At 38.8% G+C, this 22,384-nt stretch overlaps 1 protein-coding gene across 5 annotated transcripts in view; it reads left to right on the plus strand.

The window, feature by feature from the left end:
- The window catches only part of arnt2 (aryl-hydrocarbon receptor nuclear translocator 2), a 104,568-nt gene that overhangs the window by 21,361 nt on the left and 60,823 nt on the right, over positions 1–22,384 (plus strand). For all 5 annotated transcript variants that reach the window (XM_048183651.1, XM_048183654.1, XM_048183650.1 and 2 more), the window contains 2 exons: positions 14,816–14,918; positions 19,514–19,579. In XM_048183651.1, coding sequence (XP_048039608.1) covers positions 14,816–14,918; positions 19,514–19,579 — 169 coding nt within the window. The remainder of the gene's footprint in view (positions 1–14,815; positions 14,919–19,513; positions 19,580–22,384) is intronic.

Here is a 22,384-nt window from a genome sequence, read left to right on the forward strand (position 1 = left end):
TGACATTTGTTATACTTTGACTTTTGATCAATTTAGTGCATCTTTGCTGAATAAAAGTACTAATTTCTTAAAAAAAAAAAAAAAAAAAAAAAAAAAAATCTTACTGAGCGAGTGCGTGCGAGTGTTTGAGTGCGTGTGAGTGTGTGAATACTAGTGTATGAGCAAATATGAGCGTTTGAGTGTGTGTGCGCGAGAGTGTGAGTGTGCGCGAGTGTGCACATTTGAGTGTTTGAGTGTGAGTCTGAGAATGCTAGTGTGTGAGCGAGTGTGCACGTTTGAGTGTGAGTGCGAGAATGCTAGTGTGTGAGCGAGTGTGCATGTTTGAGTGTGAGTGCGAGAATGCTATTGTGCACGCAAGTGTGAGGGCGCGAATGCTAGTGTGTGAGTGTGAGCGAGTGTGCACGTTTGAGTGTGAGTGCGAGAATGCTAGGGTGTGAGTGTGAGCGAGTGTGCACGTTTGAGTGTGAGTCCGAGAATGCTGTTGTGCATGCAAGTGTGAGGGTGCGAATGCTAGTGTGTGAGTGTGAGCGAGTGTGCACGTTTGAGTGTGAGTGCGAGAATGCTAGTGTGTGTGAGTGTGAGCGAGTGTGCACGCTTGAGTGTGAGTGCGAGAATGCTATTGTGCATGCAAGTGTGAGGGCGTGAATGCTAGTGTGTGAGTGTGAGGGAGTGTGCATGTTTGAGAGTGAGTGCGAGAGTGAGTGCGAGAGTGAGTGCGAGAGTGAGTGCGAGAGTGAGTGCGAGAGTGAGTGCGAGAGTGCTAGTGTGTGAGTGTGAGCAAGTGTGCATGTTTGAGTGTGAGTGCGAGAGTGCTAGTGTGTGAGTGTGAGCAAGTGTGCATGTTTGAGAGTGAGTGCGAGAGTGAGTGCGAGAGTGAGTGCGAGAGTGAGTGCGAGAGTGAGTGCGAGAGTGAGTGCGAGAGTGAGTGCGAGAGTGAGTGCGAGAGTGCTAGTGTGTGAGTGTGAGCAAGTGTGCATGTTTGAGTGCGAGAGTGAGTGCGAGAGTGAGTGCGAGAGTGAGTGCGAGAGTGAGTGCGAGAGTGAGTGCGAGAGTGAGTGCGAGAGTGAGTGCGAGAGTGCTAGTGTGTGAGTGTGAGCAAGTGTGCATGTTTGAGTGTGAGTGCGAGAGTGCTAGTGTGTGAGTGTGAGCAAGTGTGCATGTTTGAGAGTGAGTGCGAGAGTGAGTGCGAGAGTGAGTGCGAGAGTGCTAGTGTGTGAGTGTGAGCAAGTGTGCATGTTTGAGTGTGAGTGCGAGAGTGCTAGTGTGTGAGTGTGAGCAAGTGTGCATGTTTGAGAGTGAGTGCGAGAGTGAGTGCGAGAGTGAGTGCGAGAGTGAGTGCGAGAGTGAGTGCGAGAGTGAGTGCGAGAGTGAGTGCGAGAGTGAGTGCGAGAGTGAGTGCGAGAGTGAGTGCGAGAGTGCATGTTTGAGTGTGAGTGCGAGAGTGAGTGCGAGAGTGCTAGTGTGTGAGTGTGAGCAAGTGTGCATGTTTGAGAGTGAGTGCGAGAGTGAGTGCGAGAGTGAGTGCGAGAGTGAGTGCGAGAGTGAGTGCGAGTGTGAGTGCGAGAGTGAGTGCGAGAGTGAGTGCGAGAGTGAGTGCGAGAGTGAGTGCGAGAGTGAGTGCGAGAGTGAGTGCGAGAGTGAGTGCGAGAGTGAGTGCGAGAGTGAGTGCGAGAGTGAGTGCGAGAGTGTGAGCAAGTGTGCATGTTTGAGTGTGAGTGCGAGAGTGAGTGCGAGAGTGCTAGTGTGTGAGTGTGAGCAAGTGTGCATGTTTGAGTGTGAGTGCGAGAGTGAGTGCGAGAGTGCTAGTGTGTGAGTGTGAGCAAGTGTGCATGTTTGAGAGTGAGTGCGAGAGTGAGTGCGAGAGTGAGTGCGAGAGTGAGTGCGAGTGTGAGTGCGAGAGTGAGTGCGAGAGTGAGTGCGAGAGTGAGTGCGAGAGTGAGTGCGAGAGTGAGTGCGAGAGTGAGTGCGAGAGTGAGTGCGAGAGTGAGTGCGAGAGTGAGTGCGAGAGTGAGTGCGAGAGTGTGAGCAAGTGTGCATGTTTGAGTGTGAGTGCGAGAGTGAGTGCGAGAGTGCTAGTGTGTGAGTGTGAGCAAGTGTGCATGTTTGAGAGTGAGTGCGAGAGTGAGTGCGAGAGTGAGTGCGAGAGTGAGTGCGAGAGTGAGTGCGAGAGTGAGTGCAAGAGTGAGTGCGAGAGTGTGAGCAAGTGTGCATGTTTGAGTGTGAGTGCGAGAGTGAGTGCGAGAGTGCTAGTGTGTGAGTGTGAGCGAGTGTGCATGTTTGAGTGTGAGTGCGAGAATGCTAGTGTGCATGCAAGTGTGAGGGCGCGAATGCTAGTGTGTGAGAGTGTGAGCGAGTGTGCGCGAGTGCATGTTTGAGTGCATGAGTGAGTGTGAGGGCGCAAATGCTAGGGTGTTTGAGTGCGCAAGTGTGCGAGTGAGTGCGAGAATGCTAGTGTGAGCGAGTGTGTGGGTTTGAGTGTAAGTGTGCGAGGGCGCGTGCGAGTGTGAGTGAGAGGAGTGTGCGCGAGTGTGTGCATGGGTGTGTGTGCGAATTAGAGGAGTGTGCACGTGAGTGTGTGTGTGCGCGAATGTGAGTAAGAGGAGTGTGCGAGTGTGAGCACGAGTGTGAGTGAGAGGAATGTGTGTGTGTGAGTGTGAGCACGAGTGTGAGTGAGAGGAATGTGTGTGTGTGTGAGTGTGAACACGAGTGTGAGTGAGCGAGAGGAGAGTGTGAGCGTGAGCTTGAGCGCGAGTGTGTGTGTGTGTGTGTGTGTGAGCACGAGTGTGAGTGAGAGGAGTGTGCACGAGTGTGTGTGTGTGTACATACAGCCGGCAGTTTGTCGTCTACTACTCATACTCTGTAGGGCTTTTCACACTACACTTAACCCCGGGTTATCGTCGTTCTAAACACCACTTTTAACCCCGGGTAAAGGAATATTTCACACTTGTAATTTAGAAGCAGGGTTAGCACCTCTTTTTACCTGGGGTTATGAAACCCTGCTCCCGAGCACCGCTTTTGCAGTGTTAACCCCGCATTGTGGTGCCAAACTAGTACAGTGTGAAACGATGCGTTGTTAGAATGTTACAGCTAGATGCTAAGCAACAGAAAAACAATCACGTTCTCATATTTGCCTGCTTTGGACAGTCACTGAAAGACTGCGCATTGTATATAAACAGCAAAATCAGCGTTTGAAAGGAAGAATGTCAAATGCTGACAGAAAACGTGACAATTTGAGTGAAAAAGAGACCGTTTCATTTTTACCTTTTTATAGCCTGAAATGTCCATTCAGTATAAACTCAATAGTACAGTCGGCAATACGAGGATGAGCAATGCTAGAGCTATGCTGGCCATATTGTAGTGGCTTATGATTTAAAGATCATCAATATATTCTAACAGGGTTGAGAATTCCCAGTGATGCTTGTGATGCTACACACACAAGTAATGAAGTAAATTATAACTATTTGATTATTTTTGATGCAAGAATCATTTTAAGTGGACATCACAGAAAACGATATGGTGCCACACAACACGAGTGCTGAAGATGTCCTCTTTAATAGTTCTCTGCAGGGAACATTCAGACGCCTCATTAGTATTTGAGACGAGAGCGAGTCAGCGGTAACTTTAATCAGCTGTGAGATTTTCAAACAAAACGCTGCTTGTTTATGAATATTCACATTCATAGTTCGAACAAACAGTTGAAATTGAGCTAATGAACTCTGTATGAGAACATAATTGCAAAAAGTTTGCTTATTATTTTACGATTTTTTTTTTTTTTTTGGGAAAATAAAGCAAAAACAAGTGCTTATCAGAATCCTAAAGTGAGTTGAGTGCCAAAGGATTCATACATTTATGATAGACATTCAAGACTTAAAATGTGTTGAGGTCAACGGAGGATCGTATACAGATGTTGTGCTGTAATGTTGAAGTACAGATGGTTTATTTGTGTTTCAGTCTCATCACAGAGGTCAGGACTTTGACTTGGCCCTTTCAGATGTGAAAATCACTCATGTTCAATATAATAGTCAGGTTGAATGACCCATAATCTTTTTTTGGTGAATGTAATCATAGACAGATGCTGTCAAGTTTCCTGGCAGAATTACACATGCTTTGCAGTTCCAGTGAAGTTTTTGTGTTGGAATCCCCTGATTTATATAGCTTTGTTTGTCCTCCAGAAACTTTTGTTTCATTTGTGAATTATTCATGCAAGATCCTGTGGAAGTTTGTTTTATGTCACCGATTAAAAAACAAAATGGTAATTGTGACTTTTTATCTTTATATTCTGAGTTTATATCTTACAGTTCTGACTTTATTTCTCAAAATTGTGAGATACAAACTCAGTTGTGAGGAAAAAAGTCAGAATTGTGAGCTAAAAAGTCACAATTACCTTTTTATTTAGTTTATTCTGTCGTGTAAACAAGTTTCCATAAGATCCTGACGATCTTTACTGAACTTTGACGGAGAGCAGCATTTTTTCCATTATAGCACCAATTTAGTTGGCTGTGATTGAAATGGACTGTTTTTATTGGAGTGTCCAAATGATTGTTGTTATTAGATAAAGATTAGATCACATTTTTGGGGCAGATGCATAGATATTCACACATTTAGATATTTGTTTTCATTCTCCCTCCTCAGTGAAGTTTGAACCATTTCCCATATATTCAAGCGCACTGTCAGCATGTGGCTGCGGGAGTGATGGAAAAAGGGCAGGGTCTTTTTATTAAACACAAACTCAAAATAACAGAATACTAGAAAAACTCAAACAGAACAACCAAACGGTATCCAACGAGAACAGACAATGAACCGGAAGAAACAAAGAGCTTAAATACACAACAAAACCAGTTAACGAAATGAAAGACAGGTGCAACTGATGATCAAATCAATTAGAAACCATAGAAATGAACTGAAAACTAGAACACACAACTTAAACCTACACAAAAACATACACAAACACAAGGAGGTGTATAATATCAAGTTCATTCACAGGCAAAGAGGGTTTCTGATCGGGCGGACCGGACTCTTTCTGTTGATTACAGAGGCTAGTGCTGGTGTGATTTCTCAAGACACTTTTTTCAGTGATATCTGTCAGAGATATATATATATATATATATATATATATATATATATATATATATATATATATATATATATATATATATATGCAATACAGATATATGCTTATTGAATCAAGCACATGTCCTCTAATTCTCTAAATAAATTAAACTTGCCCACAGTAAATGTCACTCTGTGTTTCTCCACTAGAGGGCGCTAGACACATACCGCAAACACAATCTCTCTTCTGCTTTGTGGACACCTTTCTTTGTGGTTTTTTTGAGTAAACCACAAGATGAATTATTCTCCTCAGATACAGAAAAAAACATTTTTTACTGTGGGCAATCTTTCTATCTCGTCTTCATTGAAATGCGGCTGAATATTTTGAGGGAGTCATGTAATTTCAAACGCATAATCTGTGAGAGATTCCTCTGAGCATCAGATATGCAATGGCAAGGTTATTGTAGTGTTGCCTTTTTTGGCTTTTATTTTTAATAGTATTTTCAGGTTTAAATTTCAGAGTAGATTCTTTTAGTCTCCATTCAGCTTTTATATCAAGGACACATTTTTATTTTAAATGCATAGACATTAATAATTTGGAAGACGCTGTTATCCAAAGGGACTTGCATTGCATTCAAGGTGTGCATTTAATCAGTTCATGCATTCCCTGATTGTATATTTTTTCTGTCTTGTAGTTAATCAATAAGAAATAATATATATTATTTTTTAATAAATGTGTGTGTGTGTGTGTATATATATATATATATATACATTTCAGATTCAGTTTTTGTAGTTAATCAATAAATAATATTTTTAAATAAATTGTGTGTATATATATATATATATAATATTAATTCAAATTAAATCATTAATAATATTATACTTGTATAATTACTATTTAATTACATATGAACATATAATTGGAACTATAAATGGACTACTAAGCACTGAACTGAGAATACAGTTTTCTCCCAGAGTGTGCTTTGTTGTTTGTTGTATACTCCAAATTTTGTAGTAGTTCTTCCAGGTATTCCATGCATACAGAAAATGTGCATACTGTACACATAATAACTGCAGAAAATGTATGTTTTAAACATAGCTTTTAGTTTTAGTATGTGATAATTACCCTCAAACTCTCTGAAGCATGCAGCAACTGTATAATTTAATTATAGCGATGGCTGGAGTGATCCAGTGTGGTCTCTGTCTCTCACAGCCCTTTTGTCCTTCTTGTCTGATTTCCTTTTATTAAAAAGTTTCAGTGATACGTAAGAAAATATCCTACGTAATAAAACGTCTTTACAGTCGGACTAGGTGCGAGCAGGGCATTGTCACAGTTCATTATGTCAACCGCTCATGAGATGATGATTATTTTGAGAGGACCGGTCGCTGATGTGACCTGGACCACATCTAAATGAGACGCAGGGTCATAGTGTCTACTGTTCCTCATCACAGTAAAATGAGCGCTGTCACAACTCGGGGGATTCACTTTATATGCAAAGAGGCATCTGTATTCATCTCTGTATGATTTTAGTGGTGTAATTGTATTCAGCATGTCTGGCTTCCAGTGGTTTGGCTGTGACACGAAACACTCCAAGCTGTTGGTCTGTAATATCAAAATGATCTATTTAGTGGGAGCCAAAAATCTGAGATCACATTGAAAAGCTGAGATTTCTTTCATTTTAACATGTAAATGGGTCATTTCAGAAACTTCCCCAGCTCAAATTTTTGATTTTGTTATTATTTTCTCTGTAGAAAGACAAACATATAGTAGTGATGAAAGCCAAAATATTAAATGTCACAAATGTATATTTACTGAGTAATGGTCAAAATGACAATTTTTAAACTGAGATTTGGAGGGGTGAGTAGCAGAGATGGAGAGAGATGGTAGCATCATTATTTTATTATAACACAGAGATTTGGTAGGTCTGTTAGTAAAATCTGTAGACTTTAGCAATCTTTGCTTCATTATATGCCAACATTGACAGTTCAAAAAATGGCAAAAAGCACTACTTTTGTTTTTTGCCTCAAGTTTGCATGTCTGTAACTCAAGAAGTATTAAAGATATCTTCTAGATTCTGGTTCATAACAAACTTTGCTTTTGGTATCTTCATTTTAAAGGCCCTCGATGGTTCAATCCCAGAAATATGGAGATCTTAATGAGGCTCCATGAGTAAATTGTATACACATTTTCAGTGGTCAAAAACCAAATATGGGTCATTTTGCACAAAGCTCATACTTTTTCTTTTAAAGAGGAATATCTGAAGAAGAAATAATGTTGAAACTAGAAATGTATCTTGTGTAATTGCATAAAACACACCTGTCTGAGTGCCATAAATATTCCTTTTCCAACGTTTGCATGCCTGTAACTCTAAAAGTATTCAAGATATCTTAATATCCTTCTAGATTCTCATTCTTAATATACTTTTCTTTTGAAATCTTAATTTTCAAGGCTTTATATAGTTCAGACCCATAGATAAGGGGATCTCAAAGCAGCTCCATGATCAAATTGTTGAATTTTACCCATTTTCAGTGATCGAAAACCAAATGTGGATCACTTTTGACCACTAAAAATGTGTACAATTAGCCAGTTTACTCATGGAACCACATTAAGATCTTTAATCTAGAAGGGTAGATATCTTTAATACTTCTTGAGTTACAGACATGCAAACAAGAGGCAAAAAACACAAGAAGTGCTTTTTTCCCCATTTTTGAACTGTCACTGTTGGCATATAATGAAGCAAAGATTGCTAAAGTCTACAGATTTTACTAATAGACCTACCAATCTCTGTGTTATAATAAAATAATGATGCTGCCATCTTTCTAAAGTCATTTTTACACCCCTCTAAATTGGCTCCAAATCTCAGGTGTAAATGGTCATTTTGACCCCCTCTACAAAACAGTGGATTACTCAGTAAATATTCATCTGTCATATTTAATATTTTGGCTTTCATCACTATTTAAGTGCCTCCAAACCTTTTGAATGGTATTTTGTAATTGGTGTCATTTTTGTTGGTGATCTCTATACATCACACAAAATTGTTAAATCTCCAGAAAAGGGTTGTTAGGAATTTTCTTTCCCATCAAAGAAACTTGCAAGTTTAGAAGGAATTCTGTTCTTGCAGAAGGTCCAGATAAAATATTGCAGTTAAAATATGTCTTGATGAGGTTTTGATAACCTCATATGTTTTAGTGATAAAGCGATCAAATGAAGCGGCCAAGGGAGATATTTTCCATGTCTCCTCAAACTCTCCACTAATGTGTTCTCTGTGCTGGAATGTTAAGGGTTGGCTCTGCATACATAATTGATTAAGAGTGATTTGGGGTGTGGGGGTGTGTGTGTGTGTGTGTGTGTTTTCCCCTGAAGTGGGAAATGATGGCTAGAGACATCAGCGAGATCTTACACACCATCCATCAGACCACACAACACACCTGTGTGCAACAACACGATCTGTTCTGGTCTCATATACATATTCATATATACATGGAAACCTGCATATGTAATGCATCAAAATAGTGTTCTTTATGCATTGTGATTTTTATGTACAACACATGATATGTTTCATAATCCCGGTTAAAATGCATTTTAAAGAGTGTTCTGAATTGCAAAACATAATATAATATAAATAACACATGAGACATCAGAATAAGTGTTGATCTCAATGCATTATACTCTTTAAAGCTGTTACTGTTAATAGGAAAGTATTATAATGCATCTTTCCACTGGTTACCATGTTTCACTGGCACATAAAACTGATCCTAATGCGTATCATAAAGCATAATGAATGGCCCACGGAAGGCATTTCTGCCATTTAGAGCCATTTTTACATAACATTAGTTATGCACATAATGCCATGAGTAACGAATTCTGTTATTTTTACAATGCAATTCATCTTCATGGTGACAAAATGAAATATTTCCTCATCAATTATTAAAGTGTTGCATTGCGACATGCAAAGAATGCTAAAATTAGTTTTTGTTGCCCATAGCCTACGTATCTAACCTGTTTACAAGTTTTGTGAGCTACGAGCTGTAACATGAAATAACTAATCTTAAGACAATAACTGCAAATATATGAGAAAGCGGCTGATTTGAATAATAATATGCGTTATTGTTTGTAAAGCATGGTGCAAGAGTTTGCCAACATCATGATTGAATAATGGTTGAATATAAATGAAATAATAACAGAATGCAGATTTCCTTAAGGTTACAGATTCAAGCTGAAATTCTCTATGGAAATTAAATGCGAAACCTTTTCAGAGTGCCTTCAAACAGCGTAACGGGACTTAAACTCAAAAGAGCATTCTTTAGTCGATGACTAACCTGACCCATTTTTCCTGAGTTTATTTTTCCAAACATAGTTTGCTGATGAAGATAACGTTCTTATTACGTGCTTTATTTTTCATTGGGATACATCCTTGAAGGACAGCTATTATTTCTCTGGCAACACTATTTGTTTGTCCTTCCATGTACGACAGTCTTGTCGACGGCGACTGCCGCCTAAATATTGAGCTTGGCTGTGGTTGGTGGCCTGGGATATTTGCCATTTTTTTTTTTTTTTGCTGCTTTGTTCATTTTTAGAATAATAATGATACACTTGCCCACAGAGGAGAAACAATGGAGTCTGTGTGGCAGAATAGGGATATATATGTGCGCGGCGCGGACCTTTTTATGCATTCTGGGATGCTAATGAAACGGGCCTTTGCCCAGATTCCACATTGTGCCTTTTTCTTCTCAGAGGATTTGGGGATTTTGCTTGGAAGTCCTTGTGGTTCTGGGACCGATCTGGGAGTTCTGGCTAACATTTCCTCGTTCCTCCAAGCGTTGTCCTTAGATCCCCTTCAGGTGGTCACGGAGTTGAAGTTGGAGGAGTCGTGCTCGTCGGGAGGTGATGTTCCCATGCCTGCTGATGGAGTTCTTCAAAGATCAACTAAAGTTCTCCGTGGTGGAAGCGTCCAGGGAACCTGCTCCAAAGCAAACTCCACCTGCTGAGCTCTGTTTTGGGAAGCAGGAGGCTGAGGAACGGTCATCCAAACCCACGCCGGTCATCAAAACAGCAAACCGCCATGCGTATATGACTAGCACTTACTCAAATCAGTGCAAACAAGAAGATTGATTGAGGTGTGATCAAAGAGAGTTACCGTAAAACTGGTCAGTGGCTTTTATGAGGTCATGGCTTGAATAAGTTATTTTTACCAGGTTGCGGGTGCGGCCATTTGTAATGTGTGAGGCTTCTGGTTTCAGTAACAAAGTGCAGTAAACTGTAAAACTATTTGTGTTCCAAACCAATATGTTTATGATATAAATTCACTTTTATATTGTTTTTGAACTTATTTATGTGTACACAACCACCCTATTGGGGTAAAAATCCATCCACTCCATTTGTTATTTTCCCCATAAATCTGAAACAGTGTCTCATAATGAGGCGTCTAAGAATGTGATGTCACGTTACATAACCAAATCTCCCCTATTAGCTTAGCTCCTCCCTTCAGTGAGCTATACACAGTCCGTCATGTTTATCTCCTCACCAGAGCATTTAACAGCAGCATTCAAGTAAGAACAGGGTTGCCAGGTTTTCACAACAAATCCCACCCAATTGCTCCTCAAAACTTCATTTTTGCATTTTCAGTGGAGTCCCACAGTAAAAATCACATTCCGGGGGCTAAAATTTGCATTCCAGGGACTAAATATCATGTTATTTTGGGTCGATTCAACCCGCGGACTTGAAAAACAACCCGCGGCAACAGTGTAAAAGTAGACCTATTCCGCAAGAAAACTGTGAGTAAGAAATGTATTAATTAAAGCTACTAAAGTTACTCAGTCAAGAGCAGTGATGGATTTTCTGTTTGTTGTTGATTATATTCATATAAACAGCAATAGATACTGTATATTATGCTGATGTCACTTTAATACACAGATCTAATATACACATGTGATTTATTTCCCTGCTGGGTTGGGGAGTAACAGAATACATGTAACGGCGTTACATAAACAGGATACAAAAATCTGGTAACTGTAATTCGTTAGAGTTAGGTCTGAAAACAACATAATCGGATTAGTTACGTTTTGTAAAAAATGTAAAACTCTCAGTATTACAATGGTTTCACTCAAATAATCTGATTTTTGCCATGTTTAAGTGCTATAATTGGGTGAAAAAAATGTGAAAAAGGACAACCCAGTAACTTTGTTTTGGCAAATCTTTCTCTGCAAGCATTTGAAAAAATGAGCCGTTCAGATTTCGCTCCCCTTGTGACGGAGGAAGAGGACCTTATTATAATATTACCGCCCCTTAATCTGCATGTTTCAACCGACGGCGCCAACATTTTGCTTTCACAAACAACAACAGTGCACCACTAAACACTGGTCCTGCACAGTTTAGCTACAACCCTGATCAAACACACTTGAATGTCTTCAGTTGGATCGATATCAACTGTTCATGATCCAAATTCATATATATTTCGTGATGTTTGCAAATTGTCTTTCTGAATGCGTTTCGTTAGCACGTTGCTAATGTACTGTTAAATGTGGCTAAAGTTACCATTGATTCTTACTGTGTTCACGGAGACCAGAGCCATGTTGTTATTTTCATTTTTTAACCTGAAAACACTTGCAGACTGTATCATTCATAAACACATCTTCATTCTTATTGAGTCTCTCCAACAGCGTGTAGCTTTAGCCACATTAGCCGTGCAGCACGCTATCAAACTCATTCAGAATCGAATGTTGGCAAACATCCACAAAATACATGCCATACATATACGTGATCTGATATGCTACATCATAAACAGTATTTTAATGATCCATCTTGGGAGTTAGGCTGTTTATGCCTCATTGTATTGAAATGCAAGCTTGGGGGCGGGGAGCATGAGCTCATTTGCATTTAAAGGTACACACACCAGATCAACGCATTTTTTCTCCAGCACAAAAATAGGTAGTTAAAACATGGTATAATAACAAAATCCACGGGGTGTTTTGAGATGAAGCTTCACAAACACATTCTGGGGACAACAGAGACTTATATTACATTATCTTGTAAAAAGGGGCATTATAGGTCACCTTTAAAACGAAATAAATTGACAGTAGTGATGCACAGATCGTGATTATATCCGCAGGTCGGGCAGGCCGAGTAATAATAAAAAAATAACATTCCAGTTAATTGCGGGTGGGTCGATGAGAGAGAAATCACTGTGTGGTCTACTTGTTTAAGCAGCAATGAAGCCAGAGAAATTTTACAAGGAAAATTAAGTGCAAAAAAGGAAGGAAAGAAAAGTGATGGCTATGTGATATGTAACCTTGAAGTAATCAGATTACATTACTTTTATATTGTGGTGCTTGGATCACGTTACCGAATACTTTTTAATGAAGTAATTTGTAACGTAATACATTTCTAAAGTGACCCTCCCTGTTCTCCTCTGTGAGATGTTTCATTGCATTCCTGTGTTATCTTCTAGCATTCACTGCCAATCTCCGCAAACTTCTTGTCTTCCTACATCACTAAAAGTCCCATTTTTTTGACTGCTAGAAGAAGTTAGAAAGTCAAAAAAAAGTTCACCGCTGGGGAGGCAGAGGGGTCAGAGTTATTGCGGAGGTGATTGTGGAAAAATTCCTGTCTAATTTGACATCTCTAAACTGTTATTACATTGGCCTTGAAAAACCTTTTTGCGGTCGAAATATTTTTTTCCCATTTCCAGCGAGGTTTGCCTTGTTGAAAGGCTGACATTACAGCACGACTGACCTGTTTGGTGTTATTGGGTTGTTGGTAGCAGCGTGCGGCTGTACTCAGGGCAGTGGGTCGACATCTGGATGATTTATGATCACAGTCCAGCTTCGTTCATCATCTCCATATGGTTTTTCACCCAATTGTTTGTTCAACAACATCTACCAAGGGCCTCTTTCTTGATGCTCTTGAACTTATCGAGCGGTCGTGTTGTTATCCGTCTTAGAGAGCAGTATTAATAGCTTTTAAATGCTTCCAACGTTCTTGGTGTCTGTATTTCAGAGTGGAAAGACTTCTTGACAATTAGATTTGCTCCTGAGGGCTTTAGCAGCTGTCACCGGATCAGTTCGGAGACCGCTTCTTCTCCGCTGAAAGGCATGTCAGCTAATTTGTTTATGGAAATAACTTCAGGCTTCAATAATCCTGCGCTTTTGTCCTATAGGTATCAGCATTCCGAGAAGTATAGCTCACGCTTTGACTATTGTTGTGGGTGTTTTTGTCAAGCCAATGACATTTTTTGGCTGCTTTGGATTGTGTTCCTCCCTCATTCTAGCTCTGCTGGGTGGGAAAAACAACTTTTGACAAAATTGTTGCGATTTGATTATTTTAGCCAATCTTCTGTGCTGTGTAATCGAGCAGATGTTGTAGCAGTGAACGAGATGGTCCTAACGTTCTCCGTGCATCTGTGTGTGTTTGTGGCACATTTGTTGTTTTGTTCTGGGGTGTATTAGGATTGAACGGCCCCTGAAAAGCACTTCTGCAAACAGTTACTGTGGCATCTTAGAAACGTATTTTGAAGCTTAAGGCCTAGGGATGAGTACGAGTAATCGACTATAGTAGTCTATAGCTTTTCATTTGTTCCCTACAGCATGCAAAGACCAAAATAAAATATACCCCTGCTAAATCGCTAGCATAAATCTTGTCTTTAACGTTAATTGTGCAGGGTGGCGTTGTGGATGCATGATGTTTAAGTGATATGAGCAGGTGCGTCCAAAGGTTGTGTGGCAATATTTTCATTTGTATTGGTATATGTGGTCCTTGATATAATAATGTATCCCAGTGGATGATGATACACCTTAATGGTTGAAAAAAAAAAAAAAAAATGTGGTAACCTTCATATAGATTTTTATGTACATAACCTTAGTGACATCTACATTTACTTTTCAGTACTCCTGGAGTGTGTTTTTTTTATTATTATTATTATGAATTGTTATATTTTTTATTAAAAAGATTTGAAAAAAAGGATTGTTATTATTGATATATTTAAAAGAAGTCTCCTAAAGTTGCATTTATTTGATTAAAAACATGCAGGAAAATTTGTAATATAATGTGAAATATTTTTTAGAGTCTTAAATAGCTGTTTTCTATGTGAATATATTTTAAAATGTAATTTATTTCTGTGATCAAAGCTGAATTTTCAGCATCATTACTCCAGTCTTCAGTGTCACATGATCCTTCAGAAATCATTCTAATATGCTGATTTGATGCTCAAGAAACATTTATGATTATTATCAATGTTGAAGACAGATGTGCTGATTAAAGTTTTTGTGGAAACTGTGATACACTACCATTCAAAATTTTGGGTAAGGAAAAAAAAAAAGAAAAAAAAAAGAAAAAGAAATGAACACCCTCAACAAGGATGCATTAAACTGATCAAAAGTGACAGTAAAGACATTTATAATGTTACTAAAGATTTTTATTTAAAATAAATGCTGTTCTTTTGAACTTTCTATTCATTAAAAAATCAAAAATGCATCACAGTTTTATAACATCAAGCATGGTCAAAAATATTAAGCAGGAAAAACTTTTCGATAATAATTATTGAGCATCAATAATAAGCAGACTTTTGACCAGTAGTGTATATATAAATATTTGAGTTATCTTATTGTGAAACCATTATTGCCGATGTAACATTTATAGAGAAGACATTTTCATTTTCAGGTAATTCAAGTGATTTTGTGTATACCATTTGAAATGCCCATTCCTAATTTAATCTATTTTGTTTCTTTTTTTTTTTTGTCCATGTGTTTATGTATTTGAATGCATATCCAGGGCGTATTCTGGACCTAAAGACGGGGACGGTGAAGAAGGAAGGACAGCAGTCCTCTATGAGAATGTGTATGGGGTCCAGACGCTCCTTCATCTGCAGAATGAGGTACAGTTTCCAGTCTCACAGATCTCATCATCACAGGTGTGGTGTAGTGTTAAAGTCAGCATATGTGTATCACATACAGTTTCTGCCAATCTAATGTTAATTGAGTACCTGTCGAGTAGTATTGCATCCTTTCATATCTTCGAAAAGTCTTTAGTTTTATCATATTTAAAAAAAAATACAAATGCTGTACTGAGTCTTTCTGAAAAAATGCAGAGCTCCTAGAGGTGTGCCATGGGCGGAGCTAAAGATGACATTATAAATAAAAAGGGAACAAAAGCGTTCGTTGTTTACTTTTTATGCATTTGCACGCTGATCGCCAACAAAACACAGACATCTGATGCAGCTTTACTCACCACCCATGATCTGCAAATCCAGCGCCGAACTGGGACTTGTTTACAAAGTATTCATCACCAAAATCCCGGGAACAAACAAATATACGTGCACAACTCCGTTGCTGCCCTGGAAAATCAAACTTCATCCACTGTTCTCTTAACGCTGGGTTCTTTGGGAAGCTGAAAAGGGTCATCTTTCCCTCACAACCAAAAACACACTCCTTCGTTGACAGGAGCTGCGTCTCATTTCTGAGGCTGCGTCCTCCGGAGGTCGTATTTGAAGGCTGCATACGTCATCAGGGATGTCATATTTAAGAGAAGTAACCGTAATAAAACTGACTGATATTCATTGTGAGGTGTAAAATACTGTCATTTCTTTCTTACTTTGCAATCTAATGGTTATTTTTCTTAAATGAGACCGCTTCGATGATATATGCAGCCTTCGAAGGGTGCAGCCCCTGAATTGGGACACAGCCATTGTTGAAAAATCGCTCGGCTTCCGTATCCTGAACGAAGCATGTTGATGGGCGTGCTCTTGCTCTTGCTCTGGGTGATATGTGTGTGAGTGCTCGCTTATCAGGAAGAAGTGCCTATACAAGGAATTCCACCCTTTATGATGTGATACGGGCCTTACTCGGAAAATAAAATGGCGAAACGTCCACAACCGCAAGTTGTATACTTGGCACAGAAATACGTCCAACTCATTTTGAAACTTTTGCCATGTTTAGCATGAGAATGCAACTCTTTAACAGTGTAAATAAGTCAGGATGCATGAAATGGCATTAGACAAAAAAAAAAAAAAAAAAAAAAAAAATGTGCACAGATAAATCACTATAATAAATACTGCAATATTCCATAAAAATAAGGATGGTTAATTTTGATTTCATTGTGACTTTAAGGATCAGGACTGGTTATGCAAGAGTTTAGTCTTGTATTGTGCCCATTTTTTTAGATATTCAGATACCTTTTAGAACTTTTATCAGGTTGGGGTATTTCTTGTGGTATTAATATTTATATCACTTCTTATAAATAAATCTACACAGGGCTTGACATTAACACCGCCGAATACGGGTGGATTTTAGCAGTGGCGTGTACGCAGTCAATTAAATTTTATATATAATATATACATTTTTCAATTCTGGTCTTTTAAACAGACATCTGAAATAATAAATTAAAGGGATAGTTCACCCAAAAATGAAAATTTTATGTTTATCTGCTTACCCCCAGCGCATCCAAGATGTAGGTGACTTTGTTTCTTCAGTAGAACACAAATGATGATTTTTAACTCCAACTGTCTGTCAGTCAAATAATGGGAGTGAATGGGAACTCAATAAGAGTCGAAAAAACATGCACAGACAAATCCAAATAAAACCCTGCGGCTCGTGACGACACATTGATGTCCTAAGACACGAAATGATCGGTTTGTGCGAGAAACCGAACAGTATTTATATCATTTTTTACCTCTAATACACCACTATGTCCAACTGCGTTCAGCACTCGGTTAGTGAGGTCTGATCGCGCTCTGACAACGGCAGTGATGTCTAGCATGTTTTTTTGACTCTTATTGTTCGAGTTCCCATTCACTCGCATTATTTGACTGAAAGACGGCAACGGTTGGAGTTAAAAATCATAATTTGTGTTCTACTGAAGAAACAAAGTGACCTACATCTTGGATGCCCTGGGGGTAAGCGGATAAACATCACATTTTAATTTTTTAGTGAACTATCCCATTAAGTGCAATGTAGTCTTGTCAGAAAATATAAATTTTTCAGACTGAAATATCTGAAATGCTTCCAATACTCATTTTTCTCAGAAAATGACAGCGAGTCGACACGCAAACCCTCCTCCCCTCACTCACTCATTTCATTTGCTCCGGATGAATGTTGTTGCTGTTACAGGGCTTAAATTTTGGCATGGGATTTTATGTATTGTGCATAATTTTACTCAAGCTGCCTCTCAGTACTAAATTGAGTTATTTTTCACTGCTTATTGCCCTTAAGCAGTCAAATACTCGCAAAATAATGTCAAAATGCCGGTCTTGGTGAGTATTCACGTAAACACAGTCGGTTGTTTTAAGTGAAAGTAAACAGTTGAGAAAGAAAACACATGTGTAACAGTATAATGGATCTGTGCGTCAGGTCTTAAAGTGACAGCAGAGACCAAATTATGAGATAATATTAGAAATGTTTATAAGGCAGTTTTTCCCCATGGTATCAATGTCAAAATTGTGGTCAGTGAAAATGCTGAGTGGTTAGTAACTTTGGAAAACCACTAGACACAGTGGAAATGAGCAGAAAAGTTCATTTCAAGCCCTTGTCCACACATAAACATTTATTTCATCCCTACTTGAACAAAGTTGTTGTGGAATCACTATTATCAGTCTGCACAACTGCATGTTTTTCCCTTGTAAAATGATCTTCAATTATGCTCTGATCCTTTATGAGGTATTTACCCATTTATCCAAGTGTTGTTTGTTTATCTGTTATTCTGATCATAACAATATAATTTTACTGTTTCATTTTAAAGAAACAAAATGCTTTCATTATGGGATTTTTTAGCAATGAGGTGAACAGAAACCATGACTGTTGTTGTTGCTGAACATTCCCGTCCTTCCCGCATTATGTTTAAAAGGTGTTTTCATTCATAATGTTTTGAAACAGTCTATATTTAAAAACAGATGAAAACATGCATTTCCCGAATTTGTTTCAAATGTCCGTGCTAGTCATAAACCATGACGAGCAGATTCCGACATAACGTCCTCATATGTCTTTGCGCTGCATTCAGCTAATAAATATGAGACTTAGCGATGTCAAGAATGTGTTCATGTTTAATGTTTTTTCTATTTGTGGCTCTCTTACAAATTGAAACCGCATGTTAGCGGATGAGCGTATTTGTCAGAGTGTGTGTGTGTAAAAACACTTGAGATAAACAGAACCCCTTAAAAACATGATCGTCATTCTTAAAGGCTCTTATGCAATGGTTTATCTGAACACTATTAGGCATCATGACTCAATTCTGGAGGACGTTAACTTTTTTGTTGTGATCTAAAAATGTACATGCTGTTTATTTGCATACCTTGCATTCATGAGCACTTGACAAACTATTTGACAAAGACCTGAGGGATGACAGACTTTGTCATGCCAGGTCAAATGGAAGTGATTTTGGGGGATAAACAGCTCAAGTTAGAACAGATGTGAACTATTTTACCTCTTAACAGTGTCAGAGATCTCAGGTCACACGTATAGTCTTCACTAGCTGGTCATATATGTATGGTAATTAGAATATAAGATATCTTGGTAACACATTTGCACATGGTTTGTCTTAAAGCATATTAAAAACACCACATAGAACTTGATTTTCACCACAGGGGGGGCTTTAACATTAGTTACTGCGAACTAACATGAACATTTTTATGAACAATCATTAACAAATGTTAAAGTTGTGTTTGATTATGATTTGACTTTTTTAACTTTAGTTAGTGTGTAATGTTGCTGTTTGAGCATAAACAACATCTGCAAAGTTACGACGCTCAAACTTCAATGCAAAGAGATATTTGTTTTCAATAAACGGCTGGTAGGAACTACAAACGAGCTTCTTCCCGGGTTAGTGACATCACTAACCCTAACATTTACATAAACCCCGCCCCCGAGAACACAGAACAAAGGGGGCGGAGCCATGTTGGGCTGCTTTAGAGAAGAGGAAGAGTTGTTGTAGTAGAGTGTTGTTGACATGCCGTCATTTTACGCCGGACTGCTTCACAAACGAGGGTCAATTCAACACAAAAGATGAACATGACGGCACATGCTAGTGGATGAGTTGAATCAACTCCACAGCAACTACATAAATTTATCCACTAACCATTCAGAAACGTCCAGTTTCATTCTAAAAGTTGTAACTTCTTCCTGAGTCTCTCTGAACACCGTTACTGACAATCCTCATTTTGGCTGCGTGAGATTCTCCAGCTTTGTTGTTGTTGAGCTCTTAAAGCTCCGCCCTCTTCTGGAAAGGGGGCGGGAGCAGCAGCTCATTTGCATTTAAAGGAACACACACAAAAACGGCGTGTTTTTTCTCACACCCAAATAGGGGCAAATTTGACAAGCTATAATAAATGATCTGTGGAGTATTTTGAGCTGAAACTTCACAGACACAATAAAGCTGCTTATAATTAAGTTGAGGTTTCCAAACTTTAACAAAAATGTATGTGTATTTACATTTTTACTCATTTATGATGAGAAATGAACTTTGTTTTGAATGTTTCTTTAGGTGTGGTAATGCACCGCTGGATCATATCTCACTGAATCGGTTGTCCAGCATGAGAAAGAGATACAGGTATGAATCTCTCTTTTTCCAAAGCAGTTTTCAGATCTCAAATTGGCACCCAATTCTGCAGTTACTCAACCCTTCAGTATTAACCAAACATCCTCTAACTCAAAACAGAACTTGTGCAGAAAGTATTAATAATTAATTTGTCATCTTTCACCTTATTTATTATTTGTTTGTTTGTTTAATAGGGCGCAATGCATGTTAATGGATATCAGTATAAAATACAAAACGTAAACATGCCAGATTATAAAAACGTTGCTAATTTACATCCATTGTAACAAAAAGTCCACTGAAAGCAAGTTTATTTGAACCAACGTGCATTTTTATTGAATATGATCCAAAGTGAACAAAATGAGTTGACTACATGAACAAAACATGAACGTAGCAAACACCAACAGCAGTTACACAAACAATACTAGACAAAGGAACAATTAAACATGAGGGCTGTTTATACAAAAAGACAAATGAGCAATAAACAACACCTGTGAACAATCAAGACAATAAACCAATCATAAAACAGAACAGAAACGCATGACCTGAACAACCAATCAGAACAAGACACATGAGACTAGGGAAGCACATGACAAACAGGAAACATGACTGTGACTAAACTTCAAAATAAAAGAAATGAAACAAAATCAGAACTAGACATGACATCTGTAGTCCTGTGGCAGATAAAACAAAGACAAGTGAGATTAAAAAATAAATAAATAAAAACATACCCAAAAGTAATTTTGGTGCTGCACAGCTGAAAGCCCTACTGCCAAATGAACTCAACTTGAAATGTGGAACAGTCAATAATTCTGCAGAAGATAAAGAGAAGGAGCCAAATTACGAAGAGCTTTATAGGCGAGCAGTAAAATTTTGTAATAGATACAATAATGAACTGGAAGCCAATGTAGTTGGAAAAGAATTGGAGTTATATGTACAAAGGTACGTGAATGGGTAATAATCCTAGCAGCTGAGTTCTGAATTAACTGTAATCGATGGAGTTGTTTTTCAGGAAGACCAAATAAAAGAAAATTACAGCAATCAATCTGTGTTGTAACCAAAGTATGGACTTAAGTGCTATGCTGAGAAAGAAAGCAAACCATCAAATATAACACCAAGACTTTTCACCCGAGTGGAAATATTAACCGGACAGTTATCAATAAGCAGGGTGGAGTATTGAGTTTTAGATGAGACAGACCTAGACCCATCAAGAAGGGCTTCAGTTTTTCTTGGTCATCCATGTGTTAAAATCCTGCAAACATTTAGTGAGTATTGAAGGGGGATGGAAAATTAGGTTTTGTAGATATGTACAATTGTGTCTCGTCAGGGTAAAAATGGAAATTGATGTCATAAGTACGAAAAATGTGACCAAGGGGTAGAATATAAATAATAAATAAAAGCGAACCCAACACAGACCCCTGTGGAACACCTTAAGAAACTATGACAGTCTCCGATCGAACGTTCTTAGGGCCTGTCATAAACCCGGCGCAATGTGACGCCAGCCGTGACGCAAGTGTTTTTTGCTAGTTTCAGCCCGACGCAGTTATCATGTTCATGTCCTGTGCCACCTTGTTTAAATGAAAATGCATTTGCGCCCATTTGTGCACCCATGAGCGTGCTGGTCTGAAAACGAGGTGTGTTCAGGTGCATTGTTGGCGTGTTGCTATTTTGAGGCATTTGAGGCATTGACCAACACAAACCTGGTCTAAAGTTAATATTTCAGTCAATATTTTTATCTATTTATTATTTTTTTTTTATTTAAAGGGCGTGTTAGTAATATGCACCTATATGCGGGTGCACAACGCTCGTACACTCTGCTTGTTACACACACAGGGACACACAAACATGCCAAATATTTAAACGGATTATGATGTAAAAAATGAATAATGTGTGCATAAAGATAAAAATGCTTTGGAATCTGGCTTGTCCCATAGATAAGCTCGCATGCCTTAATCTCATGCATGGGCAGATCCGTTTCCTCGCTAGAGAAGCGTTCAGATTTTCCGCTTGCAAATTCCGCCATGTTAATAGCAATCCGCCATGGCGCGAGCACAGCTGTCTTTTAAAGGGAATGGGACATGAGGCTCTAATTGTTTTATTGCATATTACACCCAAAACACACACATCACTCATTAAGAGAATAGGGACAACCCTTTTAAACCATGCACTGGGTGCGCCGACCATTTTTCCCGTCAGTAAACTAGCAAAAGTGACACCCCTTAAGTGGACTTGCACCTTGCGCTTTGGACCATGTGCTTAGATCATTAAATTAGGGCCCTTAATCTGGACAAACTGTTTCCTGTCACCTTAAATAAGATGAAAATCAAAGGAGCGCATTGCCAGCAACTCCAATACAAGCCAAATGTTCCAGTAAAATCAAATGAATAATGGTGTTGAAGGCAGCACTAATATCTAAAAGATTAAGAATAGACAGGAAACCAGAATCAGCTGCAGAAGATCATTTGTGACTTAGCACTAATAAGCACTAATAAGCAGTAATTAGGTTGTAGTTAATAGTTAATAGTGAGAATTGGACCCTAAACTAAAGTGTGTCCAAATTCTTATCTGGGAATCACAATTTGTCTTGCAGCACTTTTCAGCATCAGTTTGTCAACTAGAACATTTGGCGTTACATTCTCAGGAATGGCTGCTTGGAGTTTTGTTTCTTCAAGAAAATTCCTAGAATTTGTTCCTGAGAATGTAACGGCAATGTTCCTATTCATTCCTCCGGTGATTCGCCCTTTGACCCCTGACGTTGAACCCGCTGCCCTCCTCTCCGCGGCAGGCGTGTTGTTTGTCTGCATCAGACTTGCAGCGCTG

Source organism: Megalobrama amblycephala, linkage group LG3 (genome assembly GCF_018812025.1).
Source record: "Megalobrama amblycephala isolate DHTTF-2021 linkage group LG3, ASM1881202v1, whole genome shotgun sequence".
In the NCBI taxonomy this organism is placed as follows: Eukaryota; Metazoa; Chordata; class Actinopteri; order Cypriniformes; family Xenocyprididae; genus Megalobrama; species Megalobrama amblycephala.